This window comes from Corythoichthys intestinalis, chromosome 13 (assembly GCF_030265065.1).
Source record: "Corythoichthys intestinalis isolate RoL2023-P3 chromosome 13, ASM3026506v1, whole genome shotgun sequence".
NCBI lineage: Eukaryota > Metazoa > Chordata > Actinopteri > Syngnathiformes > Syngnathidae > Corythoichthys > Corythoichthys intestinalis.
Window position 1 is genome coordinate 55,380,381 of NC_080407.1, and position 14,498 is coordinate 55,394,878.

At 40.4% G+C, this 14,498-nt stretch overlaps 1 protein-coding gene across 35 annotated transcripts in view; it reads left to right on the forward strand.

The window, feature by feature from the left end:
- LOC130928466 (receptor-type tyrosine-protein phosphatase delta) overlaps positions 1-14,498 on the forward strand; it is a 424,924-nt gene that overhangs the window by 346,855 nt on the left and 63,571 nt on the right. For 19 of the 35 annotated variants that reach the window (XM_057855080.1, XM_057855082.1, XM_057855084.1 and 16 more), the window contains exons 13-15: positions 9,199-9,387; positions 12,422-12,430; positions 12,834-12,851. In XM_057855080.1, coding sequence (XP_057711063.1) covers positions 9,199-9,387; positions 12,422-12,430; positions 12,834-12,851 — 216 coding nt within the window. The remainder of the gene's footprint in view (positions 1-9,198; positions 9,388-12,421; positions 12,431-12,833; positions 12,852-14,498) is intronic. The other 16 variants (XM_057855109.1, XM_057855087.1, XM_057855106.1 and 13 more) reach the window with 2 other exon arrangements.

Here is a 14,498-nt window from a genome sequence, read left to right on the forward strand (position 1 = left end):
AGAAACCTTCATTTATTCCTGAATTTTCCTTTTACCGTTTTGGGGGCGCCAAAACTCAAGTTGACATATCATCATCCCCCATATGGGTTGCAAACATCAGAGTAACTGAAAGAAAATCTCTGGCTGTGGACATTTTAATATTTGATGGGGCTAAAAAGCTTTCTTGGGGACTTGTCGTTCATGCCTGCTAGCATCAGACAAGAAGGAATCCTAATGGAAAAAAGGTTACGTGAGGCTTTTTAGCTGAAAAACCTGCAAGGCCTTGATTTTGTTTTTCTTGTTCATTTACCAGTCGCTACTCCACTTCCAATACAGCAGGGCCGAGAAGGAAAAGTGGTATTTGCCATGTGGCAATTTTTTTTTGCCATTTGGCATTTTATTGCCATGTGGCAAAATGGATTTTGGCATGTGGCATTTTTTCTTTGCCATGTGGCAAGAGTGATTTTGGCACATGGCAAATTCCACTTTTCGTTCTCGGCCCTGCTGTTTTTTTGCCATTTAATATGAATGGAAAATTTGGACGTGCATAGCCTTCAATGGCATAGCCTGACTTGGGTGCCAGTTGAATGTCAATGCGCTGTAATTGTAAGTGGATGGTCAAAAATCACAGCCAGACGTCTTCCTGCCATTTACAATGAATGGAAAATTTAGCCATCAGTGGCATAGACGTGCATGGCCTGCAAAAATGCCATATACCCCAAAAAAATGCCACATACCAAAAAAAAAAAATAAAATAAATAAATGCATGCTACAAACCAAAATCCATTTTGACACCTGGCAAAAAAATCCCACATGGCAAATTCAATTCTTCCACATGGCAAAAAAAAAAAAAAAATGCCACGTCAAAATACATTTTGCCACATAGCAAAAAAAATTGACACACGGCAAAATCAATTTTGCCACTTGGCAAAAAAAAAAAAAAATCCCACATGGCAAATTCAGTTTTTCCATATGGCAAATATCTCGCATGGCAAAGAAAAAATGCCACATGGCAAAATCCATTTTTCCACATAGCAAAAAAATCCCACGTCAAAATCCATTTTGCCACATGGCAAAAAAAAATGCCACATGGCAAAATCCATTTTGCCACACGGCAAAAAAAAAATCCCACATGGTAAAATCAATTTTTTCACATGGCAAAAAAATGCCACCTGGCCAAAAAAAAAAATGTCTAATGCAAAACTGATTTTGCCACATGGCAAAAATGTCACATGGCAAAGAAAAAATGCCACATGAATAAAATCCCATTTTTCCACATGGCAAAAAAAAAAAAAAATCCCACATGGCAAATTCAATTTTTCCACATGGCAAAAAAATGCCACATGTCAAAATCCCTTTTGCCAAATGGCAAAAAAAAGTCCCACATGCAAAAATGCATTTTGCCAAATGGCAAGAAAAATCCCACATGGCAAAATCAATTTTTTTCACATGGCAAGATCCATTTTGCCACACGACAAAAACAATGCCTAATGCAAATTGAATTTGCCACATGGCAAAGAAAAAAATGCCACATGGTAAAATCCATTTTGCCACATGGCAAAAAAAAAATGCCACAAGGCAAAATCCATTTTGCCAAATGACAAATACCACTTTTGGTTCTCACTAACTCTGCCCAATAATAATTGCATAGGCATAAAGTAACAGTATTATCCTCTGGGTTCGTGGTCCCTTTAGATCACTGATACTTTTGGGTACCATTTTTATCATGCTTCCACTTATTTGGTCGTAGTTCCACTGTCGACCACTAGCTAGCGGCAGTGGAGGAGGGCGTGAGACATCAAATTTAAGCTATCCGACAATATGTCCCTCCCCTATCTACAGTTTGGGGAAACCGCCGTTCCTATTTCATTCTAGGTCAGCTAATGCGTTTGCAAGCCATGAAACGAGCCAATTCCAAACGACATCCTTGTTAGCTCTGTGGTATGATTCACTTGATTAGCCCTCCAACCCCCCCGCCTACATTTCCCTATCTCCTTTTGGATTTTTGAGCGTGGAAAGCGCTTTGATCAGTGTCCCTCAACTTGAAGTGATACGCTTTTTCGCTGTCACACTCGGCGGGTGAGGTTTTCTGGCAGGCTTAAATCATATCAGGGGAGGGGTAGAGAGAATGATTGAATCTTAAATCGACTTTGTCACTGGTAGACGTCCAATCCATTTGAACCAAGAGGCCTGGCAGCCACCACCTCCCTTGGACTTTTAGAGAAACCTATTGGGATGAAGAGTAACCTCCAGCACAGGGGTTGAGAGGTCCCCTTTCACCACAGGGAAGAAAGAGGGTCAAGCACAATTCAATTCTTGTGCAGCAGCCACAGAACTAAAGTCGCAATTTGACCCGCGGGGAAGCTTTTCACAGCTTTTCTTGGAAAAGAGAAAGAGTTGCAAAGGCTTAAAATGCAGTGCTTCCAGCTAGAACACCTTCAAAAATACATCTAAATCTCTGAACTTGTTTTCATTGCAGATTGGCTGTTTACACACACCTGTCAGCAGCTACTAAAGATTCACGCAAATTGTTGGGACGCGTGCCAAAAAACAAACTGTGTTTTTATTTGTAACACTTTCCTTCCGGGGCAAGATTTCTAACTAAGATTGACAATATTGTGACTCAGTCCGAAATGTTAAGCTCTCAGTTTAAAAAATATTGGTTGTCACTAGTGGGTATTGTGTTTCAGTGATATGAAAAAGTATCTGAACCTTTTGGAATTTCTCACATTTCTGCATCAAATAATCAAATGTGAGGTGATCTTTGTCAAAATCACACAGATGAAAAAGTGTCTGCTTCAACTAAAACCACCCTAACATTTATAGGTTTTTATATTTTCATGATGATGGTATGCAAACAATGACGTAAGGTGGAAAAATAAGTAAGTGAACCATCACATTTTAATATTTCTCACATATCTGCGAAAAATCACCGTCAAATGTGATATGATCTTTGTCAAAATCACACAGATGAAAAAACAGTGTCTGCTTTAGCTAAAACCACCCATTTATAGGTTTTCATATTTTAATGAGGATAGAATGCAAACAATGACAGAAGGGGGAAAAATAAGTAAGTGAACCATCACATTTTACATTTTGTGCCCGCTCCCCTTTTTGGCAGCAATAACTTAAACCAGACTCTCCCTGTAGCTGCAGATCAGTCTGGCACATGATCAGGACTAATCTTGGACCATTCTTCTCGACAAAACTGTTGTAGTACAGTCAGATTCCTGGGATGAATCGCTGTGTTTAGGTCATTGCCACAGCATCTCAATGAGGTTCAAGTCTGGACTTGTCTTGGCCGCTCCAGAATATGCATTTTGTTCTTCTGAAACCATTCTGAAATTGATTTACTCCTGTGTTTTGGATCATTGTCTTGTTGCAGCATCCATCCTCTTTTTAGCTTCAACTGTCTGACAGACGGTCTCAGCTTTTCCTGCAAAACATCCTGATAAACTTTTGAATTCATTCTTCCAAGTTGTCCAGGCCCTGAGGCAGCAAAACAGCCCCAAATCGTGATGCTCCCTCCATCATGCTTCACGGTGGAGATGAGGTGTTGATGTTCCATTCTCCTCCACACATGACATTGTGTGTTACTTCCAAACAATTCAACTTTGGTTTCATCAGTCCTCACAATATTTTGCCAAAACCTCTGTGGAGTGTCGAAGTACATTAAACGACAGAAGTTGCTTCCTCCCATGAACACCATTCTTGGCCATAGTTTTACATGTAGTTAATGTGTGCACAGAGATATTGGACTGTGCCAGTGATTTTTGTAAGTCTTTAGCAGACATTCTAGGCTTCTTTTTGACTTCTCTGAGTATTCTGCGCTGAACTCTTCTTGTCATCTTTGGTGGAGGACCACTCCTTGGGAGAGCAGCAACAGTGCCGAACTCTCTCCAATTGTAGACAACTTCTCTGACTGTCGATTGATGATCATCCAGACTTTTACAGATGTTTTTGTATCCTTTCCCAGCTTTATACAAATCGACAATCCTGAATCGCAGGTCTTCAGATGGCTATTTTGACCGACATTTCTTACCAGGTGTGTGTTTTATAGTGGGCAGAGCAGCTTTCAACCACTCATCAATGACTGGCCAGACACGTGACTTAATTTGTTTGGTAAAAATTGGTTTCAATTTAAATCTCCTGAGGCAGAGGGTTCACTTAGTTTTTTTTTTTTTTTTTTTTCTGTCATTGTTTGCATGCTATCCTCATTAAAATATGAAAACCTATAAATGTTTGGGTGGTTTTAGTTGAAGCACACTGTTTTTACATCTGTGTGATTTTGACAAAGACACTTTTGATGCTGGTTTTATGCAGAAATGTGAGAAATTCCAAAAGGTTCAGCTACTTTTTCATTCCACTGTAGGTAGACGTGAATTGGATGATCAAAGGATGCGTTCGGACTGCAGGCATAACTGATTCCAATTAAATTCTTCCTTAAGTCTGATTTTTAGGGCCGACTGTTTACACTATCTTTAGCAATTGTCTAGTGCTGCAGCGATTAATCGATTAACTCGAGTATTCGATTAGAAAAAAAATATTTGAATTAAATTTTGTTGCTTCGAGTATTCGTTTAATTAAAGTCGTGTTGTAATGGTTTATTTTGAAAGTGTTTGCATTTAGTTTTATTGATTAAGGTGGATACACTGCCGTCTGGTCTGCCTCTTTTCACATGGCTGAATCCAACTGCTCCCTGTTCAGACGAATGTAAATTTTGTTTGAGCTAATGTCATTCATAATTTAGTTCTAGGTATATTTAGCCGTTTTTTTTTTGTTTTGTTTTTTTTTTGTGTTTTTTTTGTGGGAATATATGTCTGAACCATTTGTTAAGAGCATTGTTTAAAAAAAAAACTTTAGCATTTTATAGCATTTAAGCTAACGGACTTTTTCTATGTAGGATAGCCAATTGATCTTTTGTTGTACAAAGATCCTCATTTAAAAAATAAAATTATACCGTTTGGTGCTCAGGTATTTGAATTTTTCATGTTCCTTATCCAATCACTCGATTATTCGAACAAACTAGTCCATGTCCAAATTACATCCATGCCACATTATTGGCACTTTATGCAGGTTGCTGTATCTGATATGAAACTACCTCCCGTATCTGGTTTCAATCCGTCTCGCAAAAATCTGATCTGTGTGCGTTGGGACTGTTCAGACGACACAAGAGCTATCCAGTTTCGATCTGGATCGGTTAAAAAAATCTGAACAAGGCCACAGACAAGTAGCACAATGGACTAAATCAAAACTAACATAAGTGTTATTCCAAGCAAATTCCTTATCAACAAGCTAACAAAAGCAGAATTGGCACATGTTGGGTTCAGATTCGCAATCAGTTCTACAACCAAACCGTGTAATTCCAGCTGCACCGCCTAACAGTTAGGGTGCTTAAACAAGCGGTGATGTCATACCCTGGAACTGTTAGTTCACCTCTATAGTTCGCGTATGAGTGATCAATCGATATAATCTTCTAATGGCTCGAAGTTTATGTCCAGTGGCCTGCTGTCATCGGCGGAATCTGCTCGCTAAGGTACTTTTTGCGCCAACGTCCCTTTCACACTTGGCACCGTGCACTCATGCGGCCCGATAGCAATGTCGGTCGCTAATGTGTGCAAATTGTCATTGGGGGTCTTTTCATAGCAAGCACCAGCGCTCAGCACTTTTATAGAAGGTGACTTCAGCATTTCTTTCCCTTCCATCTCATTTAGTGCGGGGACCCATTGTTGAATATACAGTACGGGTGTGTAAAGTAGCAGGCGCCCTTGTCTTAGACTGTCCTTGAGAACGCAACACTCAGCGAGAAGAACCCCTTTCACTCTTCAGTTCAGATTCAGATTTGACTAACTATGTTCAATTTAACTACAACCCTTAGCAAAAAGTATGGAATCACCAGTCTTGGACGAGCACTCACTCAGACATTTTATGATGTAGAACAAACTCAGATAAAAAGCTTAAAGAAATAATGAATTTGTTGAAAATTGGAACTCTTTAGCATTCAGATACACACAAAAAAAAAGGAATAAAAAAAACATTGTGTTGGTCAGTAAATGTTACTTTTATAGAACAAGTGCAGGGAAATACATATCGAATCATGAGAAACAAACAAAGAAATAACAATCAAAACGCATCTCTAGTAATAAGTAGCACCACCTCTGGCTTTTATGACAGCTTGCAGTCTCTGAGGCATGGACTTGATGAGTATTCTTCATCAATTTGGTGCCTTTGCCTGACAACAAGCCTCGTATCATCAAGGACTGAAGGAATTTTGAGGTTTTCTTCAGGCAGTCATCTTTGTAAATCTCACTGGAACGGCACCAAACAAAAGTTCCAGCATCACCACCTTGTCAAATGCAGATTCTTGACTGGAAACAAAAGTGGTCATCTTTGTAAATCTCACTGGAACAGCACCAAACAAAAGTTCCAGCATCATCACCTTGTCAAGGGTCAAGAATCTGCTTTGGACAAGGTGTCAAGAGTCAAGAATCTGCATTAGACAAGGTGTCAAGAGTCAAGAATCTGCATCGGACAAGGTGATGATGCTGGAAACAAAAGCGGTCATCTTTGTCAATTGGACAAGGTGTCAAGAGTCAAGAATCTGCATAGGACAAGGTGATGATGGTGGAACCTTTGTTTGGTGCTGTTCCAGTGAGATTTACAAAGATGACTGCTTTCGTTTCTAGCATCATCACCTTGTCCAATACAGATTCCTGACTCTTGACAAAGTGATGATGCTGGAAACAAAAGCTGTAGCATCATCACCTTGTCAAGAGTCAATTTTCTGCTTTGAACAATGTGATGATGCTGGAACGTTTGTTTGGTGCTGTTCCAGTGAGATTGACAAAGATGACCGCTTTTGTTTCCAGCATCATCACCTTGTCCGATGCAGATTCTTGACTCTTGACACCTTGTCTAATGCAGATTCTTGACTCTTGACACCTTGTCCAAAGCAGATTCTTGACCCTTGACAAGGTGATGATGTTGGAAATTTTGTTTGGTGCTGTTCCAGTGAGATTTACAAAGACAACTGCTTTTGTTTCCATCATCATCACCTTGTCAAGAGTCAGGAATCTGCATTGGACAAGGTGATGATGCTGGAACTTTTGTTTGGTGCTGTTACAGTGAGATTTACAAAGACGACTGCTTTTGTTTCCATCATCATCACCTTGTCAAGAGTCAGGAATCTGCACTGGACAAGGTGTCAAGAGTCAAGAATCTGCATAGGACAAGGTGATGATGCTGGAACTTTTGTTTGGTGCTGTTACAGTGAGATTTACAAAGATGACTACCTGTAGAAAACATAAAAATTCTTTATGTCCTTGATGATATGGGGCTGCATGTCAGGCAAAGGCACTGTGGTTAAATCTTCAATAAATGCACAAGTTTACATTGAAATTTTAGACAGCTTTCTTATCCCTGGAATTGAAAATATATTCGTCATTTTCCAAGACTACAATGTATCATGCCACAGACCTAAACTGTTAAAGCATTCCTTGGAGAAATACTCATCCAGTCAATGTCATGGCCTGCAAATTGCCCAAATCTCAACCCTATTGAAAACCTATGGTGGAAATTGAAAAAAATGGTCCGACCTGCAAGGAGTTGGCACCAAATTGATGAAGAATACTCATCAAGTCCATGCCTCAGAGACTGCAAGCTGTCATAAAAGTCAGAGGTGGTGCAACTAAATACTAGACATGTTTTTCGATAGTTATTTCTTTGTTTGTTTCTAATGATTCCATATTTTTCCTCAGAATGGAGTGATTCCATATATATTTCCCTGCACTCACTCGATAAAAGTAACATTTACTGACCACCACAATGTTTTTTATTCATTTCTTTTAGTGTTTCTGACTGCTAAAGAATTGCACTTTTGAACTAATTCATTATTTTTATCTGAGTTTGTTCTCTATGATAAAATGTCTGAGTGACTGCTCGTCCGAGACTGGTGATTCCATACATTTTACTACTACTAATTTCTAGCAACCGGCTTACATTTTTGAGTCTAAACTGAAAGAAATGATACAATGGAATTTGATGTCAGTGTTTTGGCCTCGTAGGCTGGGAAATTCTGACGCTGCCCTATTGACGCTCTTGGCTAATCACGCCAGCAAATGTGTTTAATTTCCCGTCCTAGTATTTATCATCGCCATGGTAATTCACTTTGTGAGGTAAGCGAGGGAGACGGCAGAGCTGCATTGCATGTGCCCCCTCGTTCCCGAGCCTGATGTCACCATTTTGTGGTCGAAGCAGCTCTAAATTGCATTCTCGGAGCCAGGACCATCACCATTTGTAGCAGATCATTGGCCAGCTTGGAGGTCTATCAACTTCACGCTTTGGGGGGAAAAATAAGGAAAAATGAAGTCTGCGGCAGCAATGAACACCCTCTTCTTAACTCATTGGGAGAGACTAGTATTCGTTCATTCGCTGTCGGAACCTCCCAGTTCAAATTATTCGGACGTCTACTAATCATTAACTAGGTCAAGATAGAGTAGTAGTAAAGTCTGATCGCGTCCAGAGTTGCTTGGAGAAAAGTTTTGGGGTTCATTCTGAAGTCACTTGCTCGAGAACGCATTTTTACTTCTCTCAGATTTATCTATCGCGCTGGCTCGCCATGCCAAGTACCCAAAAGCATTGTTGGATGGCGGCCATGATTGTCATTTGGCGGCGTACAGTTGTGGATGCCATCTCTGCGAAAACACTTTCCAAACTGACAAAAATACTTGATGCCAAATAGAGGGAACGGATCGTGACACGTAACTGCCATTCGTAGGAAGCAAATAAAATTTGAAAAAGTCAACCCATGGAAGGGAATAGTATCTTTTCTTGTATTTACCGATCGACTGTTTGTATTACTGTAACACACTTAAAATAAATAGCACTTATCTCATAGTTTAAGGAAAACAAGCAGAATATATTTGACATAGGGCATAAGAGATACATGACGCCTTCTTATCACGGAAGCCCAACGTGTGCGTCATGCAACTGACTGAGCAAGATTGACACTGAGCCCACGTCAGGTTTTGCTGTCATATCGTCCCTACCAATATTAAGACCAAACCTACACCCTTGATTCATTTCTCATTTGAGCTACCCAGTTGATACTCGTCTTGGAGTTCAAACTTGAACATCCCTGACAACTTGTGTTAGATGGGGATGTGAAAGCCCTTTTTTTAGTCCTCAGACTGACCCGGGAATGCTTTTCTCCTTCCCTAGAGGACCAGTTGCCTCCTGGTTTCCCCACCATAGACATGGGCCCGCAGCTAAAAGTGGTGGAGCGAACTCGCACCGCCACCATGCTCTGCGCCGCCAGCGGCAACCCGGACCCGGATATCTCTTGGTTTAAAGACTTTCTCCCCGTCAATACCACCAACAACAACGGACGTATCAAACAGCTCAGATCAGGTAGGTTCATACACGCTTATGAAAGTTGTCTTTGTCTTCTCATTTTACTGTTTTGTTTTTTTTTTTTTTTTGGGTGTAGGTAATGGCATTTTCAGCTATTTCGTGTTCTGAGTGTTTTGTCTCCCCTCATATTTTGGCTTTGACCAATTTTCAGTTTTCGATGGCTTTTTGTGACTCCATTTTCTTTTGGATTTAAGTTGATAATTGAAGTCGGTTTGGGGGTTAGCGGATTTTTAAAAAAATTTGATTTGTTTATGGTATATGGACCTTTATTGGGAATCGGGTTTTACGAAAGAATAATGGTCTATATAGCAGCTGTGTGTTCTTTTTTTTTTTTTTTTTTTTTTTTTGTATTTCATGTAACCGACACTCTCAGAAAAAGCATTTTTAGGGGTACGACAACTAGGATGCCACCTTCACCTGGCACGCTTGGCAATGTCTTTGCACGATTTTTGACTTTGTAAAATTTACACCAGACCAGATAAGTAAGTAAACACAGTTAGGGGACGTTTACATGGTGACGCTCTGACAAAAACAATAGAACAAAAGCCATTTTGTGTCTTAATATACATGGTTTCGTCTCCATTTGAACGATGTCGCAATTCTTCGTGAAAACGATGTAGTAATCATGGTGAGCTCTAGTAGGCAGTGCAGTGTTACAAGGTGACAGACAGAAAGACAACATAGCCGCCCACTCTAAGCTATGGTGTCCATGTGTTTTTTTTTTTCTGTAGAATGTTGCAATATTAGAAGCTTTTGCTTCAAATGGCACAAAAACGCAAACATGTGCCACACGAGCCGACATTCTGCCATGTTTCGTAGCAGCAACTGTGTAAGCCAAAGTGACTTAGCTAAGTGCTAACGTGAGCTAGCTTGGGAGACCGGAATCAAAAGCGAGGCCATTCCACAACACAATCGTTGCGTCTTGGTGTCGCAGCGTCACCATGTGAACGACCCCTTAGTTTTGTAGTTCTATAAGTCTACACTGACTTGAAGTGCTAACACCCCAAGGCACCACATTTTAGGGTGCTTGATATCACTAACTAGATATCATATCATTAACCCTTTTTTGGTAGTACTAAAACTACAAATTCCAACCGCTTTTCTGGTTTTTCTTGTACAGGTAGTCCTCCGAGTTCTGTTCCTATGCTGGCAACGTAACCCGAATATTTGCGTAAATCGGAATGAGCCCTTTAAGTGCCCCTAAATACCCCCTAAATCCCAAAATAACTATAAAAACAAGTATTATACGTCATTGAACTGTCCTCGCCAAGATGTTGGAGCTAAGTCCTAGCTAAACTGTAATCTTTCAACCTTTGCTCTCTCACTCGGCTGTCTGACTTCTTCGTAGGAGCAAATGCGCTCTTCTTCGTGCGCGCAAATACGTTCTTCTTCGTGTGTCCAGGCACTCTTACATGCGTGAGGAAGCACTACTTGCTCTTCACTTCCTGCGGCAAAATAAAAGCTTGCATCACGGAACAAAAGTCATCATTAAAGTGCCTATGACAGGACAAAAAAAAAAGTCTTAAATAGCAATAGAATCATATTTTGAGATGATTCGACAATAAACAATCGGCAAAGCGCAGATGTCGAGAAATTAAGTCTTTTAATTTGAAGTTTAGCCCCTGAATGTCATTCTAGCGCTCTAGCGTCCCCAACAGGAGGACGTCGACAGGGTCACAGTTTCATCTGATATAGAATTATTCAAAATGAGCAAAATGTGACGAAGAGAGACGCAAAATATCCTTGTTTCAATCTCTCTACTCCAATATTTTTACGGGATATTCTTTTTATCGAAGTATTTTTCCCCAATTGCTAAATAAATGGTATGGTCCTGACAAATAAGTCTTGTGCTAAATGGAATATGTAATATTAAAAATGCATTTATTCAGTACAACAAGGCAAAATTACTCCATAATGGTCATAACCGTCGACTTTTTGCACCTTTATGCCACCGGCGTTAGTCTGGCTTTTTGTCATTTCCCTGCCCCGGCTTCAGAGAACGTAAACAAACCAGGAGGCGTGACAGCTAGCCGACATGCTAACCCAAACCGAGGGATGTTTCAAAGTAATATTCTCGCCTTTCGAAGCGAAAAATCACAGACAACAACTCAGGATCATGTCACACGGCGGCAGGGTTGTCGATTGTCTTCGCTGATCGGCAACCCAACCGTCAGCGAGCAAGTTACAGCTCGTCGTTACCCTGCTGCGGGCAGGAGAGCTCCAAAGGATTACCGCCGGACAAACCGGCCGACGTCAGAGTAGCGCGCGGCTGCCACATGGTCAACACGAGTATGGTGTAAATTAGTGCTTAACTACACGGCGAAGACGTAAACAGTGAGAGAGCGGCGTGCAGTTGTTGTACAGCTAACATGGCAGGATGTGTCTGAGGGGAACTTTTCTACATGTCCGTCCATGATCAAATGTAGGTAAATAGTCCTTTGTTTAAAGAAAGTTTGTAGTGTTTACTTTGTAATCTCTGTATTTGCGGCCATTTTTAACACAAAGTTGCTATTTTAATTTAAGGTACTGTTTACGCGACAAAAAACGACGACAAACCAACTATTGACAAAATGGAGTCGTAAGTCTGGAACGTCGTAACCCGGGGACTACCTGTATTCCCTATTTCTAGAAAGTCATCAAGTAGTACCCCTATTTCTGACAGTGTACTCCAACCCCTTTAACTTGTGTTCTGCAGCTTCAATGTGCCGACCTACGGCAACGTGTTTGAGCACCTTGTCATTTTCGTTCCGAGAGAACTCACTAATCCCACGCCATGATGATGATGATAAGCATTTAACTCTTTCAGTGCCATTGACGATGATAGATGTCGATTTATCCCGCGTCCGATCCATTCGAACTGGGAGGTCCGGCGGTGAGCGAACGAACATTCGTTCGTTCGCTCGCCGCCGGACCTCTCAGTTCGAATAAATCGGACCCTATCGCCGTCAATGGCAGACCAACTCAAGGATATAATCATATTCTTACGCTTATGTCTTTCTTCTCTCTATATGTTTTTTTTTTTAATCTACAGAATCCTTTGGTAAGTGATTAGCTCCAAAGCGCACATCACCCTCCCACTAATTGTCATATTTCCAACAACTATTAAAATGCATGGCATGCATTTTACTAACAGATTAGGCTCACTACTATTACTACTCTAATTTAAAGACACTTGCTCACACACACATACACACACACAGTGTTCACGTCACATGCAGGGTTAGCGAAGAGTTTTTCCCTTCACTAGATGGTCTTCTGAAAGTTCCTGTGATTTGGCAGACTCCTGCACCGAACGTTCTTCTTCTTCTTCTCTCTTTTCTGTCTCTTTCCTTCTATTTACTGTTGAAATTTTCTTCCCCCCACTCCCTTCCCCTTTAGCCTCTACCTACACGTACTAATGCTTTTTCTTTCTAATCTTATTTGCATTCATATTATCCACCCAGGTGGTACGCCAATAAGAGGTAAGCGTGCTGAACTGACGCTCGCAGAATGACAAACAATCCAAAGTTCATTGTTCATTCACTCATTTTCCACGTTTGTCCTGTTTCTGAGTTGTCCTGTTTTAGTTGACCTGATTCCATCCATGCCCCGCCCCCTATCTCACCCCCCACTCGTGATATGCTTGCCCTGGCTCCGACAATTTAACAAAAAAAGCATATCCAATGACAATCTTTTTTTGTCAAAGTTCCATTTTTGTTTGCCATTTAGCAAATCATGCGTCCCTCTTTTTGTCCAACTAAAACAACCAAGCATTTTTTTCCCCCCTTAGCTGTTCTTGCTGTGGAGTCAACGCCCCGCCCACCCCCCCAAAAATCTATTTTTTTCCCATTTCTTCTACTTGCTCTCCTCTCCTGTACCTCTACAAAAAAGCCCAAACAACCACTTTTTTGATAAAGTTTCTACGGTGCTTTTTTACCTCTTTCACACCTATTTTTCTGACTTTTCTTGCCTATTTGGAGCTTTTGACTTTTTTTTATTTTTTTGTCTTCAGGCTTTGGGAAAAACAGTAGAGTCGGACGGAGGGAAGCGGATGCATTGGCTCAATTTTTGCCCATGTTGACCCGGGGAGATGCAGCAGTTTGTTTTTGTCTGGTCAATGTGACACCACACTGCTGATCCCATGGTGGATTTTTATGGGTGTCCAAAACAAACAAACAAAAAAAAAGCAGTGGTTGCTTCTTGTTGACTCAGGGGCCCTCATTTTGAATTTTGTCCTCTAATACACTTGTATTTTATTTTTCAGCTAAGGGTTGTCGCAAGGTTGTAAGTTGCGCTGACATACATTTCTTTCCAAGATTTGCATGTCAAAAAAAAAAAATTGTTCCAGAGGGTTATGTGTTGCATTCGCCTGAAATTCCACATGTGAGCAGCAATTTTTTTTTTTTTTTTTTGCTCAATGCTGCCCTTTTTAGCGCACACAAAAAATCTGGTGGTCCGCGATTTGTGATTGAATATGCTAAAAAAAAAAAAAAAAATCATTCCGAAAATTTTCTTTCAATTGTCTTTTCTTGTTCCGCTGCTTTGTTGGACTGTAAACCTCTTTTGTTTGATCCATGTCTCCCTAAAGCAGTACCACTCATTCCCCATATTGACCCGTCAATGTTGTACACTGGAGAGAACGTATTTCTTTGCATTGGCATTAGGATGGAGCCATGATTGTTTCAATTCTGTGCAGATTTAGGTTACTTGTAGCTAACCTCCAAAAGTCAAATATCTCCACCCTTTCGGGGACAGAATGAAATACTCTTACTACGGTAGACTAAAAAAAAAATTTCCACTCTACCCAGCTCAGCTGAAAAAGAAGTGACTCAATTGAATGCTAGGCAATAGCTAGACATGTGCCGGTATGATATTCTGACGGAATGATAACACAAGGCCAAAATATCACATTACATCTCTATAAAGTGTTACTTTAAGATATCTAGGTTTAAAAAAAAAAAAAAAGTTCAACAAGATTTTTATTTTTCAAAACATATTAGCAAATTGGAACATAAGTACAGTGGTTTGAAAAAAGTATCTGAACGTTTTGGAATTCAATCATCAAATCTGATCTGATCTTTGTCAAAATCACACAGATGAAAATACAGTGTCTGCTTTATCGAAAACCA